Below are 25,508 nucleotides of genomic sequence, written 5' to 3' on the forward strand. Positions count from 1 at the left end.
ACACGACCAACTCTTCTTACACCGCTACCCCTACCACCAACCCCCACGCACACAAAAGTTGGGGGAGTAAGAAAAACAACATTAAAATACACAGGCTATTTGCAATTCCTAATACCTTTCTGGCAAAGGTCCCTGGAAAGGTGACTTTTAATGGTCATGGGACTTCAGAAATAAGGACAAGTAGCCAGTGAGACATAATCAGCTGCTGTTGAAAATAGAATGATGTGACATAGATACTATTGTGCAATTGTTGCACAAAACAATTCAACAGATGGTCCATCACAGAAATAAGCAATTTCATTGTTCTTTTTAAGTGCCTTCTATTACTGTCCATGAATAATCCAAAGGCACCGCAGTCACTTCCAGCGTGCCAGCCTCTGCTAACCTCCAGAACACAAATATTCCTGCTAAAAAGAAATAAAAATAAAATAAAAATAAATCCATCCCTTACAAGGACAGTTAATATGGTGCTTTAGAACAACCCCTGGCAAAACCAAAAGTGCAGATAAAACGGCACAGTGCAGGCAAAACGACGTTAGGCGGCAGGAGCGCCACTACTCATTGCTCCTAAAATGATTTCTTGTTCAAATTCATAATCGACAAGTCCACTTAGTGGGAACTTTTTAAAGAGGCTTTTACAGTTCGCAAAGCAATCAGCAAACGAGGGGGGGAAACGCCACACACAACCTAACGATGCCCACTGACCGCCACAGCTGCAGAGTGCCAACACGGGTCTCAGACGTCCAGGAGAAAAATACTACGACTTTCTTTACTAGCAAATTTCAAAGACTTTCAGCAGCATTTGCCTTACATGTGTTCACTAATTCATCACGTTTTATTTTCCTTCTCTTACAGGATACGGAAGCTCATGGAAATCTTCCTGTTTGATTAAGAAATGACAAGTTATCGACCGACCCACTGTAACACTGCCAGTCAAACCTGAGTTGCCTAGGTCTAACCTCCTTCTCCCACCTACGGCCCGGATCTTTACTGAGACGGCGAAGCATTTTCTACCCACCTGAACAAAACCAAACCACGAGGGGCGGCGGGAGTTCTTTTTGTCTCAAGCAATGACTTAACATATTAGCTAAGAGAAACTACTGAAAATGCCTTATAAAAAGACTCCTGGAACTTCACAGATTCACCAAAGAGGAGAAAGAAGAAAGAGCTGCTGGTGGCGCTCCACTGAGCTCAGGATCACGGACAAATTTTGCTTCCACAAAAACATTCATAGAGAAGGTCCTTTTCAAACGCTTAAACACCAGTGGCATTTCTGATGAGGGGACAGAACGAGCTTGCAAAATTCAGCAGCAACTGCATTTTTCAATTCAATTTTAAAGCCAGGTCTACCCTCCCCATGCATTTACCTTAAAATAAAAATAATCAGTGAAATGCTACTCAATACTTAAAAATAAAAGCAGTCCTTTGACGATGTCCATAATGATTTTGGAACAAAAAAATGAAGAATAGCTTGTGTGAGCCGAGGTTCAGAGTAGAATATTCAGCTGGTAATACAGTGCAAAAGCTTCAACCAGAAATGGACGGAACAGACAGCCAAGGCTTGTGGTCGCCTTCCACTTGGCTCTTTTTACATTATGGAATGTTTTTGTGCTAGCTGAGAAAATTAACTTGGTGAAGCTACGACTAATTACTAAAGCAGGAGTCACTCGGTGCAGCTGGATGCCAGGGTACACTCTTTGATCTTGGCCCCACACTTGTCCAGCTTTCCTGGGGAACAGTAATTTTACAGTGTAAGTGAACAGAAGACAATTGGCCCCACATTCTTGGGAGCTGGGGTGTTCAGCACCCAGCATTTCATTACCACCAGGAACAAAAGACAAGACTACAGATTACCAATAAGGGTAGTCTGCAAGCAGAGAGCGGAGACATTTCATTAGCATTAAAGAGACGAGATCTTTATGACCTAGAGTTGCCTTCCATCGTGACTCACTTAAGTAAAAAAAGGAGGGAAAAAAGGTAATTCATTTACATGTATAAGTGCTTGAGTCTCAGTCACCCACTGATTGGTACAGTGCCACGGAATGAGTGACAAACATAAGCATGCATTATCAGTAATTAGTATTAGCACAAAAACAAGCACCTACTTTTTATTACCAGTTTTTAATAGCACTGCTTTATTAAAAACAGTTAATTGTATCTGTTGAAGGATATTGATAGTTTAAGGACAAAAATTTTACATAGCATCCTGCACAACAAAACGCTTTTTTCATACTATATTAGTAAGACATCTCTTCCCTCGGTGATCTGATGTTTTCAGAATTATAAGTGGTTTGGCAGGTAACATAAATATTCAAAAGAGACACAATAAAGATTTGAAAGAAAAATCTTAAGAATTAAGTATTGTTCTACTTCAGCCACTAAACACACTTAAGAAAAAAAATAAAACGGTTTATCTAGACACATCCCTCAACCAAACTAAGAAGCATATCTGAGATGTCCATCATGATAAAGACGGAGAGAGAATTCACCCTGCAAAATGTGAGCTGAGTGATGCCGAAATAGAACTTTAAAAAATGCCTTCAACTCAAGAGCATGGACAGAAAGTGTATGTCCTTGCTTTTATGCAGCAAGAGCTCCATTCGTCTCCCACAAAATAAAGATTATATTCGTCACCATCACACTAAAGGCCAATAATAAATATCAAAACCAGCAAGACTAATGACATGATTCCATTCTAAAAGTAAAGTGGTAGTTGCAAGCATACTGTCACTAAGACTAAAGCACCTAAAAAATCGTTTCTAATAAATCCAGCAAGTATTATAGTAGGCTTAAGGATGACTTTTAGGTTCTGTTATCAGAACACCAACATAGCTGGGTGGTGGTAGCACACGCCTCTGATCACAGCGGAGGCAGATGCAGGTGGATCTCTGTGAGTTCCAGGACAGCCAAAGCCAGACAGAGAAACCCTGTCTCGAAAAACAAACAAACAAAATAAAAACAAAAAACCTACCATTCCAAACCACCTCACTAGATATTTAAACACATAACACAAGGCTTTGTGCACTCAGGAAAATTCATAACAGCTGTTAGGATTCAGAATGCTGAAGCTAGGCTGTGTCATCTCTATGACCACAGTGAAGTTACATAACCTCTCTAACTCTCCATTTCCTCATCAAAACAATGAAAGCAGCAACAATACTTAGTTGCAAAACTTTTGTAAGGCATATCTTAAACTCTCAAGAGCCATTAACTAGAGTTATTATCTATATATAGTATATACACTCCTATAATTCCATTAGTAATGCATTGCTATATAGAATATTGATAGTAAATGGAAGGACAGATATCACAGTGCAGTGTTGAAGAACACAAGCCTTAGGGTTAACAGTTACGAGCAGCTCTCATTCTTCCAGGGGACCCTAGCTCAGTTCCCAGAACCCATGCGAGACAGCTCATAGCTGCCTATAACTCCAGCTCCAGGAATCCATGATTTCTTCTAGAGTTCACAGACAACCACATTTATATTCTCGTGTGCGCACAATTAAAAATTAAGATAAATCTTTTGTTAGAACATAGGGGCCAGACGGGATGAAGCATCCTTTTAATTCTAGCATGTGAGAGGCAGAGGCAAATGGATCTCAGTGAGTTTGAAGGAAGCCTGGTCTACAAAGCATGTTCCAGAGTAGCCGGGGCTACACAGAGAGGCCTAAACAACAAAAACACATAGGCACATAGAAAGCACCTGGTAAAAAACAGCCAACATTACAGAACATATGCAAGGAGCTGAGATGCAGCTTGAAGATGGCTTGTCGAGCATGTAAGAGGTCCTGGGAACAATCTCCAGCACACACACTCATATATATAGAATATACAGAACAGAGAGAATTAACATTCCAATAAGTAAATAAGCAACACCTCAAACATTTCTTAAAGACTAATTTACCTAGTAAATAAACAAATGAGAAAAATCTACATTAATGCATAAAATAATGCAAATTAAGTAGCAAGATATCATTTCCATCTATTATCAATTAAAAATGATCAGATAATTCAGGACATTGACAGGAGAAACCATGGGCTCAAGTTTTAGTCTTTGGGTTCTAGAAAACTGAGTTTGCTTGAGAGGTGCTATTATTATACACAAGGGGAGCAATGCTCAGTCAGGAAATGCTGTAAGCAAAGCTTAACGAACTGTTCTGGTGGGAGTCAGGAAGACCGGAATGCCAAAATATGGACAGTAGAGACTTCACGAGGTTTCAGACCAAAAGAACCCTACTGGAAAATGGGCTAACGGCCATTTGTGTTAAATTCTGGCAACAGTGGCCCGATCTTCTCATATCCTGCAAATTTTAAATGAGGCTACATTCAAAAGCCATGGATTTTTTATTTGTTGGGAGAAATTCAACGTAGCACAGCATTCAACTGTGGCATGGTTATTGCTTGATGTCAGGTTTATAGTGGGAAACCAGAGCGCGCGCACGCGCGCGCACACACACACACACACACACACAAACACATAAAAAAAAAACCAACAACAGTAGGCAGATGTTTAAAAAAAAAAAAGTTCAGTTAGGCAAAGAAAAGAACGTAAAGGAATTTAAAGCTGTGGACAAGGGTCTGGAGAGATGCTCAGCAACTAAGAGTACTCGCTGTTCTTGCAGAGGACCCAGGCTTGGTTCCTGCCACCCACATGGCAATTTACAACTGTCCATAAGCAGTGGTTCCAGGAGATCTGGTGCCCTCTGCGTGCACCGGCCACACACACACAATGGGCTTAAGAGCACGCAGGCAAACACTCATACACTTAAGATAAAAATAAAGAAATGAAGGCTGGGGACAGAGCTCAGGAGCTCTGCACAGGCCGCACTTCCAGACGACCTGGGTTTGATTCCCAGCACCCACATGAGAGCTCCAGGTCCAGGGTCTCTGACACCCTGCCTCTACGGGCACCGAGCACGCATATGGTACATAGACATACACACAGACTAACATCTATACCGAGAAAACCCAATAAATAAAACTTTAAATAAACAAATGGCCAGCTGTAGCAAGGCACTCCTTTAATCCAGTACTCAGGACACAGGTATGCAACTCTGGGTTGAGGCCAGCCTGATCTATATAGGGTCCCAAGCCAACTAGGACTACATAGTGAGACCCTGTCTCCAAACAGATAAATAAAGAAGCTTGTGGACAAAATATGTATAAAACTGCAACTATTTAAGAGAGACCATCATTAAAGAGAAACCTCAAACCCTGACTGGGACAATGGGAAAAAAGCCTTGAGGAAAGACCTCAAACCATCAAAGGTTCCAATTTATAAAAAAATAAAATATATATTAGAAAGACTTTCATTTGTAATACACTACCTAAGTAAGCAGTGCCTGAGCAGATAGCGACAAAGCGGTACCCTGGTCTAACAGGGTCTCTTATATAAGTGTTTCCCCAGTTAGATCAAATTCTTAAGAAGCATAGGTCCAAGGTTGCTAACAAGCTTGTGGGCTAGCTGCTTATAGAGAGGCACAGTCTATTTCACAGCAGGACAGAAAAGGTCCTGTGATATAGACTCAGGCATCTGGGATAACTATCAAACCAGGTTTGGACGAGGCAGGGGATGACACAGACCTCTGTAATGAGTGTTGGCAGGCAAGATTCTTTTACGAGCCTCTCTCACTCAGTGTGGTGGTTTGAATGAGAATGGTCTCCATGAGCTCATATGTTTAAATGTTTGGTCCCCAGGTGGTGGAACTGTTTGGGAAGGATTAGGAGGTGTGGCCTAGTTGAAAGAGGTGTGACACTAGGAGTGGGCTCTGAGGTTTAAAAAAGCCCACACCATTCCCAGTTAATTCTCCCTCTCTACCTCATGGTTGTTGAGGTAAGTTCTTAGATGTTGCTCCAACATCACGTCTGCCTGCCTCCATGCCCCCTGTCCCCACCACTACCATGGTGACCATGTATAACCCTGTCAAACCCTGTCAAGCCCTCCTCCCCCAACAAACTCTTTCTCCTATAAGTGGTCTTGGTCTTGATGTCTCTTCACAGCAATAGAAAAGTAACTAAGACACTCAATATGGAACAAGAAAAACTCTCTTTGCTGCCTGTGTTTCTCTTATAAGACTGGGCTTGTTTAAACAGCAACATAGACATTTATTCTTGAATCCTTCCTCCCATTAGTCAACTTTCTCAAATATGACCTTAATGGAGAGTACCCAAGAACATAAACCTTCATGGGATCCTTCATTAACCAAAAAGAACAAAAATCTATAACTGTGTTGTTATATACATATATACTATATAGAGAGAGAGTACACAAATACATACATTGCTGGAGAGATGGCTCAGTGGTTAAGAGCACTGGCTGCTCTTCCAGAGGACACAGTTTGATTCCCAGCTCCCACAGGACAGCTCACAACTGTCTGTAACTCCAGTTCCAGGTAACATGATGCCCTCTTCTGGCCTCTGTGGGTAATGCACACACATGATGCACAGATCTATGGGCAGGAAAATTACTCATACCACTAAAATTAAAATTAAAAAAGAAAGAAATTTTATATTTAGGGGCCGAGGAGATGGTTCAGTGGTTAGAGTACTTAATATTCTTGCAGAGAACCCAGGTTCACTTTTCATCACTCATGCTAAGCCACTTACAACCGCCTGTAACTCTAGTTTTAGGGGCTCTGGTGCCCTCTGGCCTTTGTGGCCATCTGCACACACGTGGTGCATATAAACTCATGTAGGCATACATACGTACACATCAACAAGAAATGAAATGAAAAGAAATATAATAGGAATATAAATATATGGACTATATTTACTTTATTCTTTGAATTTTAAAAGAAACCAAGTTAAAACACCCTTATGCATTCCCAAAGATCTCGTGGGCTCAGACGCTGCCTACTACGCCTAATAGGCACATCAGCCCTGCTTGTTATAGAGCCTTTTCAGGGACACTTGCTTTGCACATCCAAAGTATGTGCTCCTTAACTTTCTTTCTTTTTTTTATATTTTTTAAACTTTATTTTATGTACATTGATGTGAAGGTGTCAGATCTATTGGAATGGGCATTACAGACATTTGTGAGCTGCCATGTGGGTGCTGGGAATTGAACCCGAGTCCTTTGGAGGAGAGGACAGCGCTCTTAACCACTGAGCCATCTCTCCAGCCCTGCTCCTTAACTTTCTTAATGCTGTCTTTCAAATCTTTCATGCCATAAACATGTGACAATCGCCTCTCTGAATGTTTTTAACTTCATATTTTTAAAGTTAAAGGTAACAGTTCTTTTTTAAATTATACTAATTAATCTACTAATCTATTTATTTATTATTTCTTACTTACGTGTGGGTGCATGTGAGGGTCAAACTCTCCATGTGGAAATCAGAGGACAACCATATGGATCCTGGGAGCCAGATTCCAGCCACAAGGCTAGTGCAAGTAAACACTGTATTCTGTAAGTCACTTGGCCAAAACATATTATCACGGCTTTAAAAGCCCTAACTGAGCCATCTCAGCAGCCCGACAACTCTTTTTTGTAAAGTTATAAATAATCATTAATGCGTGCATGTGCGTTTAGGTGCAATGGTGGTCTGGGCGTGGCCATCATAAAACAACTGTATGGAATCAGTTCTCTCCTTCCACCCCTCTGTGAGTTCCGGGCGTTGAACCTGGGTCACCAGGCTTGAGCAGCAGGGATCTTTACCTGCAGAGCCATCTCAACAGAGCAGAGCTACAGATTCTTATATGGGATCTTGGAAATTAATGTTAAGATGAAAATAAAAGGGGCTGGAGAGATGGCTCAGCAGTTAGCAACACTTGTTATTCTTGGATAGAACCTAAGTTTGGTTCCCAGGACCCATAGGGGGCTCAAAACCATCTATAACTCAAATTTCAGAGGGTCCAATGCCCTCTTCTGGCCTCCACGGGCACTGTCTATATATGTATTTACACATATGTGATGTATTTTGCAGGCAAAACAATCATACACATAAAGTAAAATAAATACATCTTTAAAAAGAAATAAAGAATTAACTACATAGACTACCAGATTTAGAACTATGTTAGTTAAGAGGATGATACGGCAATTGAGGAGACATGGCCCTTCCTGATTATGGTAGCAGGAATGAGATATTCCCTATAAGGTCTCAGGCGCTTGAATACTGACTTAGTCCCCAGTTGGTGGCTGTGAGGGGAAGATTAGGAGATGTGGCCTTGCTGGAGAGAGTGTGTCACTTTGAGGTTTCAAAAGACTGGTGCTGCTTTGAGTTAGCTCTCTGCTTCCTGTTTGTGATTTGAAACGTGAGGTCTCGGCTGCTGCTCCAGCTGCCTGCCTCCTGCCTCCTGCCTCCTGCAATATGTCATCATGGACTACTATCCCTGTAGAACCCCAAATAAAGCCTGTCTTCTGTAAGTCACCTTGGCCATGATGCTTTCTCACAGCTTTCGAAGCCCTAGCTACACGCTAATCATCACTGACTGGCCTTCTTAGAAGCATCGTCACTGTTAACTCGGTGCCACCTTCCTAACAACTAAATGAGCCCTCTCCTTCGCATTAGTGTGCTTAACACAGCTCCTTAGAGGGGCAAGGAGCACTCGCTCTTCTGGAAGGCCTTGCCTCAGAAGACCTTTATATAGGAGTGAACGCCAAGCTGTCTCAATATGACTGAAGAGAAAAAGAAGAAAGATCCTGTAGCAGAAAGGCACCTGTGGTGCTCTTGTTTTAAACTCTACTCTATTTGGGGTGTTTAGGCCTCTACGTCCCTTTTACACACACCCCACTCTTAAATAATAGAGAGAAAAGGTTAGTGGGGAGAGGGGCCCCAAACCCCTTTACTTCTCCTGGCTAGTTAGGGTCAAGGGGTTCTTTTAGGGCTCTATACTAACTTACATCAACTGCAGACGCAGCTAGCAGGCTTCTTCACACCACTACACCCTGAAGCGGCTCTCTCTGTCTGTCGGCTCCAAACCACCATACCATCTCTGGTCTCTGGTCTCTCCAAACTGCTACACGCCACACACCAACACCGAACTCCACTAAACACCTCCCAGTCTCTTGCTCGGTCTCATGTTTATACTCTCAGAGTGTTAGACCACGCCCCTCTCTGTGCCTCATGTGGAAGGCCATTATTAGCTAGCAAAGGTCACACCTCATGGGTCACAGTTAACACGTATGGACTAACTATAGCCCAACTAAAATACCACACTTGGGATTAAAACAAAAGCATTTTTACATAACATACAAAGAACCCAAATCTTCCATTATAAGATCCCTCCTCCCCAAGTGGTTTGGGGTTCATGGTTGCAGAGGGTGACCTGGCATGGCAGCAGGCAGGCGGCTGAGAACTTACATCCTGATCTGTACGTAGGAGAGCTAACTGGGAATGGCATGGGCTTTTGAAACCTCCAAGTTCACCCCCAATAACACACTTCCTCCAACAAGAACACACCGGCTAATCCTTCCCAAACAGTTCCACCACCATATTCAAACACAGAGTCTATGAGGACAGTTATCATTCAAACCACCATACTTTATCACAAATTGTACCTCTGAGCTTAAAGTGAGAGGTGCCATCAAGCACTTGCTTTTAAAACCCAAATGCTATTTTACAATTGTATTATATTATGTCCGGTATAGGAGAAGGGAAACATGCCATTTACTGTAACTTACAAGTCGGCAAACTTCTCTTAAATAAGTTAGTGTTTCAGGCTTTGTACTTTGTAGACCCTCTGTTCTATTTCTTCCTTTTCTTCTTGTTCTTCCAGCTTCCACCTAATAAGGGGTAGCAGGAAGCTCTTGCAGAGGACTCCCATTCAGTTCCCAGCACCACTATGACCAGCAACTCCAGTTGCAGGGGATCTGATGCCCCCAGGACAACCCACAGACATGCACACAGACATATATTTACTGGCAAATGAATAACAAAATAGGTCTTAAAGCACAATTATGTAAAATGTTTCTTTTCTCAGTGGCCACACAGAAACAGGGGCCAATTTATCCTGAGTAGGCCATGGCCTGTGAAACTTTAAACGAGACAGTAAATCTGAAGTAGTAACAGAGAATCTGTGAAATTGATTCATAAAATAATGAAAACACAAGGAGCAAAAGTTAAATATTCATGCTTCATTCAATACGCCATTCTGTATCTATGAAAATTCTCTGCTTAGGGCTGGAGAGATGGTTCAGTGGCTCAGAGCACTTAGTGCTCTTGCCAAGGACCTGAGTCCTTGAACCCATGTCAGGCAGCTCACAACCACCGGTAACCACAATTCCAGGACACAGAATGCACACACACACACACACAGAGAATCTAAAATAATAAAATTATATCTTTAAAAAAAGGGGGAAAATATCTGCTTTACCTGAAATTCATCAAAACATAGGAGACAAGCTTCCTGGCTGATCTCTTCAGCGATGGGCGCTATCGGGTCATACGACTTTGCCATGAATCCTGCCTTCCTTTTTGGCAAACTCTGTTTAAGGCGATGTATCCCTTAAATGTATGAAATAAAACAGACACGATATTATATAATAGAAAAACTGAAGGAACTAGAACATACTTCTAATCTCTGAAGGCAAGTCAATTTGTACATAAAATTAAGTTTAAATTTACACACAACAGAGTTCAATCATTTTGCATTTTCTCTACTTCAAAACAAGTTACCTAAATGCTATAGTTTTGAAACTGTAAGGAAAATTCAAGGTCATTCTAGTTCACTGTTGACTCACTTTGTGGACAGCAATGACAGGTGGCTAGAGGCATCAGCAAGCTGAACGGTCCTGAGGGTGTAAGCGATGACAGTAGAGGTGGGAAAGTGGCTGGAAACTATGTACCTTGTCCAGCATATCTAATCAGAATGTCCTCTTGCCTCCAACCCAAAACACTCAAACCATTCTTGATCAGGTATCTTCAGGACTGGCTGCAAAGTCCTCCTCTGTGGCCTAGCAGGACTGCTCCTCCCTTGGGGGGTGGGCAGGTCAAAGAGCCTGCCATTGAGTTCCTGTCAGAAGTAGTCCCTGTTCCCCTTACTATGGGAAACCAATTGGTTATTGAGCTACCACGAGCTTCGTCGGAGCAAACAAACCATTCTTGGTAATTCACCATATTTACTATAAACACCGAAAGTACTTGGGGGAGGGAGCAAAGTTCCTGTTCTAGGAAGCTATAGCTGATAGGCAAACCTAAATTGAAATAATCTATAAACATCAAGACATAGGCAAGTTAGAGCACATGCATATGATCAGAGATTATATCCGGCTGTTTGAAAAATAAATAAATAAATAAACAAGAAGCCTGGTGTGGCACACGCCTTTTATCCCAGTACTCTATGAGACAGAAGCAGGCAGATCTCTGAGTTCAAGGACAGCCTAGTCTACAGATCAGGTTTCAGAACAGCCAGGGCGACAAAGAGAAACCTCATCTGAAGCAAAGGAAGAGAAGAGAAGAGAAGAGAAGAGAAGAGAAGAGAAGAGAAGAGAAGAGAAGAGAAGAGAAGAGAAGAGAAGAGAAGAGAAGAGAAGAGAAGAGAAGAGAAGAGAAGAGAAGAGAAGAGAAGAGAAGAGAAGAGAAGAGAAGAGAAGAGAAGAGAAGAGAAGAGAAGAGAAGAGAAGAGAAGAGAAGAGAAGAGAAGAGAAGAGAAGAGAAGAGAAGAGAAGAGAAGAGAAGAGAAATTTTTTTTAAAAAAACTTGAGAAGGACAGACAGACAGAAAGACCTCTAAGCAGAGCTATAAGATCTACATGCAGATACAAACTGGTGCCTCCAAGACAAGTGACACAGTTAGGAATCTAATCAAAAGAATCGTCCTGAAACAGTTGTGTCTTCACCACTTCCACCAAGCCTAACCTCTGTGTCCAGTTTCGGAGCACTGAATCAGTCTTAAGAACTAACCCCAGATACAATCCCTTTTTCCATATGCCACAAAACAAAAGATACCAAAGAAAATCTCCTATCAAGCCAAGGCCTGATTTTTTTTTTTAAGCTTATATGCTCACTTCACTGAAAAGGAAAATGATTCTGTAGTTACCACACCGCCAGCCACTTGGAGCCACCAACTTACTTTTGTGCACATCGAGCATGAAGCCGTGAAAGTGGACACGTTTCTTCCTCTCCGTTTCCACATACTTGTAAAACATGTCCATCAGCATTGTTTTCCCTGTACCTTAGAAATAAAAATTAAAAAAAAATGTTAAGAATGCCATTAAACAGCATGTGCTGATTACACTAATGATTGTTCGTTAGCTTTGAGATAATGAGAGCGCTCTTCCACAGGGAAGCTAGAGGCTGTTCCTGAGCTCAATCGGAGGCATTTGCTTTTCCCGCTGAGACGGCTTTAAAAGACTGGTGTCCCTTTTTGTCATAACTCGGTCTGTAGTCAACAGTAACAGGTATGCTCACAACCTGGCATGACTTATAGGTTGCTCTTCTGTCTTACATGGCTGAACATGACACTGTGTTAAGCTTAGTAAGTCACGCTGCAAGAGCACGTAGGAAGACTGCAATGCAATAAAAATGTTTCAAACAATCACAAGATAGAATAAATAAAATAAAAATGCTAAAGATACAAAATCATGAGAATAAACAGGAATATACAAAACAGTCTTCAGGGACTAAGAGCAGGGCAAGCAGGGCAAGCAGGCCAGTGCAGCAGGGGAAGGCACAGCTAGCCTGACAGTCAGAACAGGTCTCCCCCACACTGGACAGTAAGAACAAACTCCCATATCATGTTCTTTGACCTCTACACACATCATGGCACATGCACAAACAAAAACAAGCAAGTTAACTAATAACGCAATAAATTAATTTTAAAAACAACAACTAAGAACAAGATGGGTTTGGTAACACAGGCCTGCACTCCTAGCCCTTCAGAGGTTGAGGCAGGAGGATCGGGAGTTCAAAACCAGCTTAGGCTATAGAGTCCGAGGCCAGCCTGGGCTATATGAAACCGCATCTTAAACAAAAGCAACAGGGGGCTGGAGAATACCTAAGAAAGACCCAGACTACAAAAGTAAGATGGTAGTCTTCAATCCCATCAAACAATTAGACCATATAATCCAATAAAAAGGCTGGGATAAATTATAGAGGAATTCTAATCCAGAAACATGGCTGCTCTGGCAAGGGATCACATCTGAAGACCTAGGTCTCTGTGATCCAACTGGAATGCAGACAGGTAACAAACCTTTAATCCCTTTGGCTGGAAGACAGACACACCCTTAGATCACCACACACCTTTAATCCCAAACAATGAAGGTAATGTTAGTTTGAAGAAGGACGAATCCATGTTTTGAAAGTAATGTCTAATTTTGGGGCAAACAGTGACAGAAAGATTTGACAGAGATAGGAACCAGGGGGAAAAAAGAAAACTTAGGAGAGCAGTGCAAAGAGAAAAATAGAAGAGGCAATTTTACTGGGACAGTTTTACAGAGACAGATTGAAGTGAGAACAAGTGAGGCACAGGTGAAGACAGAACCACCCAGAGAATGTTGGGAAGGAGCCAGAAGATTAAAACAGACTGCTAGAGTTAGTTCAAAGTCAAGCAGAACAATTCGGTCAAAAGTTCAGAGAAGCCAGATTGAATCAGTCATCTTGGAGAGGAGTTTGAGCAAGAATGGCTGAGTTGAACCAGCCAGCCAGAGTTCAGAAAGAGCTATAAAGGGTGAGCTTGCTCAGCGGAAAATCTGAAAGGCTAACAATATTCTAGGCCTAGATTAGATTATATGGATTGTTCCCATACCCTCATAACTTTCTGTCTTTCTATCTTGTTTCAAACAGAATGAAAAGCCAAAGACAACACATGAACATTTGATGAGCACCGCCAAAGCAACACTTAGAGGTAACTTTGTGATTTCAAGCACTTACATTAGAAAGCAACACTTTAAAATCAACAGGAACTTACTCTATTATACAAAGTCAGAACAGGCAGCAAGTAAAAAAGTACATGTAGGGAGGGAAATAATGAAAATAAGAACTTGATAAACCAAAAGCTAAATCACTGAAAGCATTTAAAAACAAACAATAACAGCAACATAACGAGAGAAAACACAGAGTGCTGGCTGTCAGCAGCAGCACACAGCATGTCACTTGTGTGAGTTAACACATTTTTCTGCTAGATATTCAAATCTTTGATTTCAATGCCATCTCCAGCCTGGGCTCCAATGGGAACATGAGGGCCCTTTGGGAGGCCCCACAGGCACTCCGCTAGGAGGCATTGTGGCACACACATACAATCCCAGAATTCTTAGGCCAGTCTCAGCTACACACTGAGTTTGAGGCCAACTCAGATTAAATAAGACCCCATCTCAAAAAACAAAATAATTGGGGGCTAGAGAAATGGCTCAGAGTTTAAGCGCACTGACTATTCTTCCAGAGGTCCTCAGTTCAATTCCCAGCAACCACATGGTGGCTCACAACCATCTATAATGGGATCGGATACCCTCTTCTGTCATGCTTTTGTGCATGCAGGGAACTCATACATTTAAAATAAATAAATAAAATTAAAAAACAATCTTTCCCCTCTTCTACTGGGAAAATCCTAAAAAAGAAAAATAAATACCAAAATAATTTTTAAGAGTTCTCTTCCACAGCCGTGTGGTAGTAGCACATCCCTTTGATCCCAGCACTTGGAAGGCTGAGGCAGGTGGATTTCTACTAGTTTAAGACCAGCCTGGTCTACAGAGTGAGTTCCAGGACAGCCACGAAACCCTGTCTCAAGAAACCAAAAATAGACAGACGGATAGATTAAATAAATAGATAAATAAATAAATAAGAGTCCTCTTCAACGGCTTTCTGCCTAGGCTGTTACTCTCTTAGGGTGGGTGAACGCAGGAGTTGTCACAGAGGCCCTCCATGTCCCTCCTTCTCAACTGTGAGTCTTTAGTCATCAACACCATGGCAGAAGTAGCTCCCTGTCCTTTATAGAGTCAGTGGTGGAGCGCGGATCATGGACTTCCGCATGGTTTCTGGCGGGGGTGGGGGGTGGAAGGACTCTTTTTTTTTTTTTTTTTTTTTTAAGAGGCTGCCTGGTCACCAGGAGTTTGACCATGCTCCAGTGAGTATAGGGGCAACACAAATTGGACTTGGGTCTCTCTCTCAATCTTTCTTTTTTTCTTCTTCTTCTTCTTCATCATCTTCTTCTTTTTCTTCTTCTTCTTTTGGGGGGTGAGTCACAAGGGTGGAGGGATGGACCTGGGAGGACTGGGAAGGAAAGTGAGGGTGCTCAGGGTTCACGGCGTGAAATCCCCAAATAACCAATAAAAACATTATGAAAAGAAAAGTATTTGTTAAAATATAGACATCCAGTCAGGCATGGTGCTGCACACCTGTAATAGCAGAACTCTGGGAGGCAGAGGCAGGTGGATCTCTGTAAGTTTGAGGCCAGCCTGGTCTACAAAGCAAGTCCAGGACAGCCAAGGCTACACAAAGAAACCCTGTCTCAAAACACAAAACAAAACAAATCCAGAAATTAAAAAAAAAAGCAACATAAAGACTGAACTCCTGTCTTCTGCTGGCACACATTACGGTTGTGGCAGTAGTATGGCAGGCCCCAAATCAACCTCAACACGGCTGCTCAGGTTCTAACCCAGGACAAGTGGCTGGGTGCCTGCTGAACACATCAAAGCCCACCTGGCCTCCCTCGGTCCCTGCCTGTTACAGGGTGTAGCTAGCATAGCCCGCCCTGTGCCCTGAACTCTCCTGCCCAGGGGCTGGTTACCCTTCCCCCAGAGGCTCTTCCCTATAGAATCCAGACATTTTGGTTAGCCTTTCCCCTCACGCCCCTCCCCACACAGTTCAGGGTCAGGACCAGTCTGGACTCTCCCGGATGTGTCTGCCTCCAGCCATCTACAATATCCACATATCTATAATAAACTCTCTCCTCCAGAATATCGAGGCAGTCACGTCCTTTCCTTCCTTTTTATTTCCTTCATTCAATAACCATCATTTAGCAACTCCACTTTGGGGACTATATAAAATAACCTAAAGTGGGAATGCAAGCAAAGATCTATGCATTAGTGTTCATAGCAGCACTGTTTACTATATTGAAGACAGAATGACCCCAAACACACACTGATAGATAAATGACAACCTGCTTCGTGCACGTGATAGGATATTATTCAGATTTTAAGAGGAAGAAAATTCTTGTTATTAGATATTTTTTTGCCCCTGCAAAAAATATTTTTAGTTTATTCATTATACATCCTTTAAATTACCTCACTTCAAACTAACAGCTTATAAAGTTTATTTTAAACTATACTGGTGGTTTGAAAATGGGAAGATCATGAAAACAAAGGGGGGAAAAGGTGATGTATGAGACAATATAGATGAATCTTGAAAGATATTTTGCTAGGTAAAGTAAGCCAGACATGAAAGGCCGGACAGATATTTGACAATTCCCTTTCTGTAAGGCGCCTAGAGTCGTCAGACTCACAGCACAAAGAACGGTGGCCTCCAGGGACTTGAAGACGGGAGAAAACTGGGGGGAGGTTGGAACTAGGGATAAACTTTGAGTGAGCAGTGGCATGTCTGTCTATTCACCACATCCCCCAAGGCAGCACACTGCCTGGCAGTGGCTAGATGCTCAACAAACACCTGCCAAGTGGTGGCGCAAGCAAGGCCAGAGGACCTTGGGGAAACTGGATGGCGCTTGACATCCAATTCTAACAAGTTCACAATGCTGCTTTATTCTCTAGGATCACAAATCAGCTGTGGTGTTTTCTCGAGAGAGGAGTTTTGCCAGGGGATTAACTTTAAAAATCTAAGGCTTTGCGTTCTTACAGTCAAGCCCTGAGTTAGGAAGTCACAAATAACTCCTGGAGAAACCCCCTAGCAGTTCGTCTCTCAGCCTCCCCTGCAGATCAAGCTGGACGCGACGCCCTCCCCACCCCTCCAGCTACCACCGCTGTGCTCTAACCTCCAGCTCCTGGAGTTCAGAGGGTAGAACCGGACAGGATGCTCCCGGAAGGACGGGAAGTACTTCCGTTCTCTTCTAATAGTCCAGACAAATCATTAACCCTGCTGGCACCACTGCAGAGAGAACTGGAGTTCCTCCCCGCCCCCAACCAAAAAAAAAAAAAAAAAAAAAAAAAACCGGAAGAAAGGAAGGGTGGGTGGGAGGAAGGGTAGAGCTGCACCAATGTTAAAGATTCTACACGGCACATGACTAAGATTAAGGAGAGTTACAATGTTACAAAGCAGAGCCAAATTATCTCAGCTATTTTTAGTCCTTTTGAAAGCCACCCATTGCGCACACCTGTGACTGACCTAGCAACCCCGTGACTATCAAAACTTTAAAACTTATTAGCTGACCACTGATCCCAAACCTAGGAATGTTACTGTATTATCTCAAACCTGCATCGGTTCTCTTGCTTGGCTGCAACCCAAATAGCTCTGGCCACACCAATCTGTTCCTTTACAACTTCCTTTGTTCCGGGACTACCAGAATCTCAGATAAGCACTTCCACAGTGGAGTTCCATGTTTGGGAAAACCTGAATCTGTGATTCCAGGCCCTGACTCCTCATTTGGCTCCAGAATAAAAAGACTCCTTCCTCTCTTTGGGGCGAGAGCTGGGTTTTTGCCTTGACAGTAGTCTGGGCAAAGGCTTGTAACATTGTACCAGCTACATGCCAAGGGTGGAGCCATAAACCATTACCATGACACTTTGAGCATCTGGATGTAAGGAGCTAAATACTATTTCTGAAAATAGTTTTCTTGAAGGTTGAGCTACAATGTTAATCCATCAATTTAAATACCATCCCTGTGGAGGGTTCTCGGATGCAGGGTCCACCCAAGCCCCTCATTTCTACCCATTTATGAATAAAGAGTATGGCGGGCACCACAGAGCACAAGGCTGTGAAGAAATGAGGGGTAGCAGGGGCCAGCTAGGAAGCAGGTACCCTCCTTTCCAGGAAGCCGGCTTGGATTTGATACCTGTTTCTTAAGTCCAAAATGGGAGGGTGAAGAATAACAGCTCATTCTGAGGCTATTTTTCTAGTCAGAGAGTCCCCAAAATGAGAACAGAACACTATTATCCCTTTTCTGAGTATTCCAAACTGATTCTAGCCAACAAAGGTTATCTCACTTCCTTGTTCAAAATTTCTCTTCCCCTCTGTATTATAAAGGTATTTTACCCAATGCTTATGTGTCCCAGCCTACACTGAACATCCCAGATGATCTTAATATGCTCGCTCGCTCGCTCTCCCTCCCTCTCTCCCATCCCTCCCCTTCTTCCCTCCCTCTTTTGTTTGAGACAAGGCCTACCAGTACAGCCCAAGCTCACACTCCTCCTGCTCCAGCCTCCTGAGAGCTGGGATTACAGGTATGCCCCTCATTCGTGGCTGGTTTTTGGTTTTGTTTTGTTTTTTTCAAGAATTCAGATGCACTGTTCACACTCTATCTCCATTCATGATACCCATGAGGGAGCTGCCCTCATGGGTCTCCTTTGTCAAGCTCTTTTGCAGGAGTCTTTACTAACCACCTCCACTTACCGTGAAGTGGTTAAGGTGACGGGAACAAGGAACAGATTTTTGCAATGACTAAACATGAAAGTGAACGCACAGGAAGTATGATGTTTGCCCAAAGAACAAGAGCTCTCGGAACACTGACAGGCTCCGGCTCCAAGTAAAAAGGAACACCACCCATCTCAACACGCACAACCAGCCTAGGAGCTAAGAAAAGGCAAGTCCGCCCAATGTACAGAACTAGGAGAGCAAGGAACTGCGACCACAGATGCCCTAACAGTATCTACTAACTAATTTAAAGGGAACTGCAGGGCAGGGTGCTACTGAGGCAGGAGGAACCCTTGAGTGCAAAAAATTGAGACCAGCTCGGAGAGCAAGTAAGACCTGTTTCTGGGATTGGGGGATGGATAATAATGATAACCAGGTCAATCTACTCTAAGGACTCAGATTATGAGGAGGAATATGTGTGGAAATTAAAAAGTAAAAAAAAAAAGAATAAGCTAGAGGAAGAAGAAGCAGCTGAGGCAACACTGAACTGAGGTCCTGGCCGACTAGTAACCGACAACTTCCTTGCGGCAGGTTGTCTCAGTTCACTTCATGCATAATGAAACATCTCATCTGCACTCTCACATGGCACCTGATTGCGGCCTTCAATTACAGCCACAGCCTATGAGAAGCAATGGTGAAGCAGAGGTCACTGTCTCTTCCTCCCACCTCCCATCCTCACCCTGTTGTCCTGCGGGTTTGGCCTGAGAGGGGTGGACATGGAAGTTTTTATCCCTGAGGGAAAGCGGCAGGACCTCCTGACTGGCCCACCCAGCACTTACTTAACACTTACCGACATCTCCATAAACATACAGGCCCTTTGGAGGTTTGTTCCTTGAAAAAAGCTGCAAATTAAGAACAAATTACAAATTTTCTATCATGAAAATAATTACATATAATCATATACATAATGTTCCCAACTGTGCTATATATAGGACATCAAGGGGGCAATTATATACAATAAGTACAGAGAAAAAAACTTGGTATGAAATTCTGCAAAGCCAAAATATTACACAGCCTTTAAAAGGAAGGTATTTTTGATGGACCACAACAGGGATAAATCTTGAGAACATTGTATTAGTAAAATAAGCTCGTCACATAAAGGCAAAATACTTATGACCCTTATATGAAGTGTTCAGAGTAACCAAAATCATATAGACAAAGAGTAGAAAATATGGGGTGGAGGAGAGGGAAGGAGTTCCTGTTCAGGGGTGCAGAATCCCATTTGTGCCACATGCAGAGATGGGTGAGAGTAATCCACAGAATTGTGTCTGCGTTTATGACCACCGAGCTGTGTAATTAGAAGTGGTTAAAATAGCTAATATTGTGGCAGACACCTGAATCCCAGCACTCAGGAGGCTGAGGCAGGACAAGGTGTAGACTACATAACCAGACCTGTGATTTAAAAGGCAAAATCTGAAAGCTCAAACTCAGAATCCAGCCCATAATGCTGCTGTTTCTGTTTTATAAGCCATGGGCTCATTCTAACTCTACTAAACCCATCTCCCGATGTGGGCCAGGTCAGACCCAGGCTGGGCAAGCGGGTCTTCTCCACCTTCACCCCAGCATCTGCACAGCTTCCCCGGTTCCCCTACAAGGTGCTATTCTTACGACTCAGCTGAAAACAGACTTCCACTCCTGCCAGTACCATAGTTTCTCTCTCTTTCTTTTTTGTGTGAAACGCTGTGTTACTCTACTTTCAACTTTAAAAAAAAAAAAAAAGCATTACACCCTTAAACAATTTTAGAACAATATCAAGTCTGAAACCTAACATAAAAGCTAATAATGTCTACATATATTCTGCACGTCAGAGTTTTGCTTTGGTTTGTTTTCTTTTTGAAACTGGGTTTCTCTATGAATCCCTGGTTGTCCTGGAACTCACTGTGCAGACCAGGCTGGTCTCGAACTCACAGATATCCGCCAGCTTCTGCCTCCTGAGTGCTGGGCATGTGTCATCACCACCCAGCTAGAGATCTTTTGGAGGCAATTCTGTGTTAAATAACTGGAAGAGTTGTGGTAAATCATTCTGTAAGAATAATTTTGTCAGCGTTGCCGCTGTTGTTTTGGGTTTTTTGAAGATAGTAGAGCCCTATATCTGCAGAGCCCTGGCTGGCCTGGAACTCGCTATGTCGCCCAGGCTGACCTCAAACTCAAAGATGCCCGGTTCTGGGAGTAAAGGTTTGAGCCACCACGTCTGGAAGAGTTGTCCCCCTCTGGTATTGCTCACATGGGACAACCACACTCACTAAGTAAACACAATTCAAGTTAGAGAAAGACAGCAATGGTGGGATGAGGGCGGTGTTACAGCGGAGCATTTCTGAGCAGTGTGGCACTGAGGAGGGGTGAGCAGCAGGGACAGAAAACAATGGCAGATGGAGGGCTGTGTTAGAGAGCAGCATTTCTAAGAAGTGTAGCCCAGAGGGGTGAGAATCAGGGACAGAATGCTTCCTAGCAAGTACTTAAACTTCCAAGCTCAGTACTTAAACAGCCAAGAAGAAGCACTTCCCGGCCTGTCTTCTTTTTGTCCTTCCTATTCAATAATCCAATATATTTCAGAAAGAGCCCCTAGTCAGATTTTTGTATCTACAGGTACAGTTTATGTTACATTGCTTTACATATTTTTAAAATATACTTTATTAAATCTTTGAAAATTCAATACAATATATTTTGATCATATTCGCTTTCCATTTTTCTCCTTAAATTAAATTGGATTTGGGCTTGGTTTGGTGAACTTTTAGGGGGAAGTGATGTTTTGGTTTTTGAGATAGGGTCTCAGTATATAGCTCTGGCTGGCCCGGAACTTTCAGTATAGACCAGGCTGGCTTTAAAAATCACAAAAATCTGCCTGCCTCTGCCTGTGTGTCCTGGGGCTGAGGGCTTGCACCAGCAAGCCAGGTCCTACACTGGACCTGATATTTTTTTAATGGTAAAGAGATACTTCTAGGTATCCATAGCAATCCCAGCACTTGGAGGCTCAAGCAAGAGGATCGTGAGTTCAAGGCTAGCCTAGGCTACATAGTAAAACCTTGTCTCAAAAAAAAAATTTTTTTTTAATCCTCAGCACCACCAAAAAAGTTGATAAAATAGGTAACTTTTGACTACTTAATTTAAATCCTGGATACCAGGGCACAGATGGTGACACATGGCTTTTATCCCAGAATTTGGGAGGCAGGGGGATGTGGATCTCTGTGAGTTCAAGGCCAGTCTGATCTACCAAGTGAATTATGGCACAGCCAGGGCGATTATACAGAGAAACCTTGTCTTTAAAAAACAAAATTAATTAATTAACATAAAATAAAAATAAAAGCTGGATACCTTCTACCAATACAGGTTCAGAACAGTCTACCTAAGTGACATTCATCTTTTATTACAGTTATCCATTTATGCGTGTGCACTGGAGGGGCGTGTGCATTTCACAGTGTATAGGTTGAGGTCAGAGGACAACTGCTCAGAGTCAGTTCTCCCATCCACATGTGACTCTTGGAGCGCAAACTCAGGTCATCAAGCTTGGCAGCAAGTAAGCTGCCCCTGAGCTCTCACGGGCCCTTAGATGACGTCACCCTCAACAGTCCTCCCTTATTCTCAGGACACAAGGTCCTCCAGGACCACTATACTTTGACTATTCCAACCCCCATACACACCATACTTTCCTCTACACACCTACCTACAATAAGATATTAACAGCAACAGCTAATAATGAAAAGGATTATATTAAAACATACTGCCTCTGGGCAGTGGTAGCGCGCCTTTAATCCCAGCACTTGGGAGGAAGAGGCAGGCACATCTCTGTAAGCTGGAAGCCAGCCTGGTCTACAGAGCAAGTTCTAGGACAGTCAAGGCTACACAGAGAAACCTTGTCCCCAAAGACCAAGAAGAAAGAAAGAAAGAAAGAAAGAAAGAAAGAAAGAAAGAAAGAAAGAAAGAAAGGAAGGAAGAAAGAAAGAAAGAAAGAAAGAATAAAAGATTGCATGGGGATGGGAATCGATGAAGAGATGCTCAGAGGTTAAGAGCATCTTGCAGAAGACTGGGTTTGACCCCCAGTACCCACCAGGCATCACAACCACCTATTTATTCTGTTTCTCGGGGGATCCAACACCCTCTTCTGGCCTCCTCACATATCAGGTACTATGTGATATAAACACATACGTACATGCAGACAAAATACTCATGCACAGAAAAAATTAAAATAATTAACTCCAAAAAAAAAAATCTAGACAATACTGTTAATAAGCTCAAGCAATTTCAGATTTATATCTAGTCTGGGGATATAGCTCAGCAACAGAGCAACAGGCTAGCACCTAGCCTGGGGTTCAATTCCTGGCATACAAAGGAACCTATACCAGCACAGCAGTGCTTTCCAGACCTCATTAGTCAACTCTCTCTTCAATGGCTCTTTGTAGCCTTCTCAGCCGCCTTGAAACTAACCTACACTTCCCCCTTCACTTCAGATAATGGCTTCCCCCTTGCTCATACAGAGAAAGCAGAAGGTGTTATCTGGCACTGGAAACTCCCTGCCACACAAACACACACACACACACACACACACACACACACACACACACCTCTCCCCCACTCCCCTCTGCACCCCTTCCTCCCTCCCCTGTAGCTTCCCATGTGAAACTACAGTCCTGCCCCCTGCAATAATCCTTTCCTCTCCCCTGTGACAAAAGATGGCCCTGCCTATTAAAACTTCCCTGGCTGTGCCATGGCACATCAACTTGTACTTCTCATGTACACCTTTATACAAACCTTCCTGCTCATTTGTTTTCATACCATCAAAGTGCAATAAGACAAAACAAAAACAGAAGCCATAAGGGAAAAAAAAAAAGATAAATCCTGTTAAATGTTTTTAAAATTATCGGCCTTAATTCCTGGTCAAAGGGAGTCTTCTTGAGAAAGTCCCTCCCGACGCTGTACCTTTGGGGCCCTGCCTGTTTTCTTCTAGCAATTTTAACGTTTCATGTTTGACATCGAGGGTTTTTTTTTTTTATCCACCTGAGGTTAATTAATACAATTTCTAATTCCATTTCTTTCGCCATATGAACATCAAGTTTTCCCAATGCCATTTTTAAAATGCTTTCTTCTTTCTAATGTATGCTCTTGGCCTCTTTTTCAAGTATTAGATGGCTATGTTCGGTGCTTCTATTTTTGTCCATTAGTCCACATGCCTGGTTTTGTGCCAGTACCACATTGTTTTATGACTGCAACTTTCTAACATGTCCTGACATCTGGAATGGCTGTCCCTTTAGCACTGTGCCTTCTGCTCAGGGTTGTTTTGGCTGTCCAGGGTCTTCCCTGGTTCCGTATGAATTTTAGATGTCTTTTTCTATTCCAGTAGAGAATACTGTGGGTATGTCACTGGATCTGAAGTTGCTTTTGGGAGTGTGGTTGCTTTCACAATACTAATTCTACAAATCTGTGTGTTTTCTCAGTCTCTTTCTTCACAGATTTGAGACAGTCTCACTGTAGTCTGGGCTTTCCTGGAATTCACTCTGTGACGCAGGCTGGCCTCCAGTTCACAGAGCTCCTCCTCCCTCTGTTCCTGGGTGCTAGGATTAGAGTGTGGCACAATCGTGTCTATCTCTAAAGCTTTTTTCTTTTTTTTCAATCAAGCTATGAACAGTAAATCTCATCTATAGTCCTAGCACTTGAGGAAGGTAGAAGGATCAGAAATTCCAGGTCATCCTTAGCTACAAAGTGAGTTCAAGACTATCCTAAACTACTTGAAACCCTGTCTCAAAAGAAAAAAAAAAAAGAAAAAAAAGAAAAAACTAACAACAAAAATCCGACCGCTTTATTGATGTTCTAGATATTTACTTTCAAAACTACTCTTTCGTTTAAATGCTGTAAGCTCAAGGTGACGGTTCCAAATACTTATATTTAATGATTTAGATCTCATCCTTTTATTCTCTATGTCATTAAAATTTTAACATTAAAAATGATTCAAGGTGCTGGGCCCATGATGCACCCAGTACTCAGAAGGCAGAGGCAGGAAGATGTCAAATGCAAGGCTAGCTTGGGCTATACAGCAAGACATTGTCTCAAAAACAAAACAAAACAAAACAAAAAGTTAGAAAAATTGTACCAATAGTGATCCATGGTGGTTCTCATCAACATTCTAACTTAAAAGGCGTGCCCTCCGCCTCTCTGGGTTATCCGCCCTGCTACTCCAGCATAATTTCCATTAGGACAACTAGATAATAAGGGTGTTGCTGTTAAGATAAAAAGTATTGTTTTTAATTTGTTTAAAATGCAGGAATATTGCTTTTCCTGTTTCTCCCCATTTCCCCCACCACTGCACTATTATCTCCCCAAATGGCAGAACCAGAGACAATGATTCCAGCTGGAATGCTGAGCATAATTACATCTTTTAAAAACTGGCATTGCAGCATTCTCCACATGGACCACTTTTGATAAAAGTACATCCTTCAGGTTTCTACAGATCCTTAAAAACAGAAATATATATATATATATATATATATATATATATATATATATGTTAGCATGCATAAACTCTCTTTAAATAAAATGTTTTTAATGGCTTTAGCTGATTTTCAAAAAGAGCCCTCCTAACCTAAAGTACATCAATTTGCTCAGTTTACTAGTATAATTAAGCCTATTTAAGTATCTAAATAAAGGGGCTTTCAGATTCTACAACAACACATACAAGAAATGGCTTGTCGAGCAGCAGCTAGAAGCCAGCCACGAAGCTGTAGACAGAACAGGGATGTGTCAACTGCCCAAGACGCCTTTAGTGTGTATGTCCCTTGCTCAAACCCAGTCCTGTTGGCTTAATGTCATTAAAAAACGCTGCTGCAGCAGAATGACAGGAAATGGCAAATTCAGAAATCCAAACCCACACAGCCTCCTCTTGGGTAGATATAGCCCCGAGTGTGTTGATCTGTCCACTGATTCCCCATCATGTGTATTTAAATTGATTTAATAAACTGTGGGATTTAAGCATCCGATGGAAGGGAGGGAGGAAAGGAGAGGAAAGGGAGGAAAGGTGAGAGGGAGGGACTTGTTGGAATGATGGCATTCACTTAGAGTTCTAGTTACT

The 25,508-nt window shown here is 42.4% G+C and overlaps 1 protein-coding gene across 3 annotated transcripts in view; it reads right to left on the reverse strand.

Annotated features, from left to right (window-relative positions):
* The window catches only part of Afg1l (AFG1 like ATPase), a 150,782-nt gene that overhangs the window by 95,507 nt on the left and 29,767 nt on the right, over nucleotides 1-25,508 (reverse strand). The window contains exons 3-5 of one of the 3 annotated variants that reach the window (XM_060373466.1): nucleotides 19,242-19,293; nucleotides 12,009-12,110; nucleotides 10,312-10,442 (exon numbers count right to left, since the gene is read on the reverse strand). In XM_060373466.1, the coding sequence (XP_060229449.1) occupies nucleotides 10,312-10,442; nucleotides 12,009-12,110; nucleotides 19,242-19,293 (285 nt within the window). Of the gene's footprint in view, nucleotides 1-10,311; nucleotides 10,443-12,008; nucleotides 12,111-16,856; nucleotides 16,981-19,241; nucleotides 19,294-25,508 lie in introns of those variants that run through there. The other 2 variants (XM_060373467.1, XM_060373468.1) reach the window with 2 other exon arrangements.

The sequence above is a fragment of the Meriones unguiculatus genome, chromosome 20, assembly GCF_030254825.1.
Source record: "Meriones unguiculatus strain TT.TT164.6M chromosome 20, Bangor_MerUng_6.1, whole genome shotgun sequence".
Classification (NCBI taxonomy): domain Eukaryota; kingdom Metazoa; phylum Chordata; class Mammalia; order Rodentia; family Muridae; genus Meriones; species Meriones unguiculatus.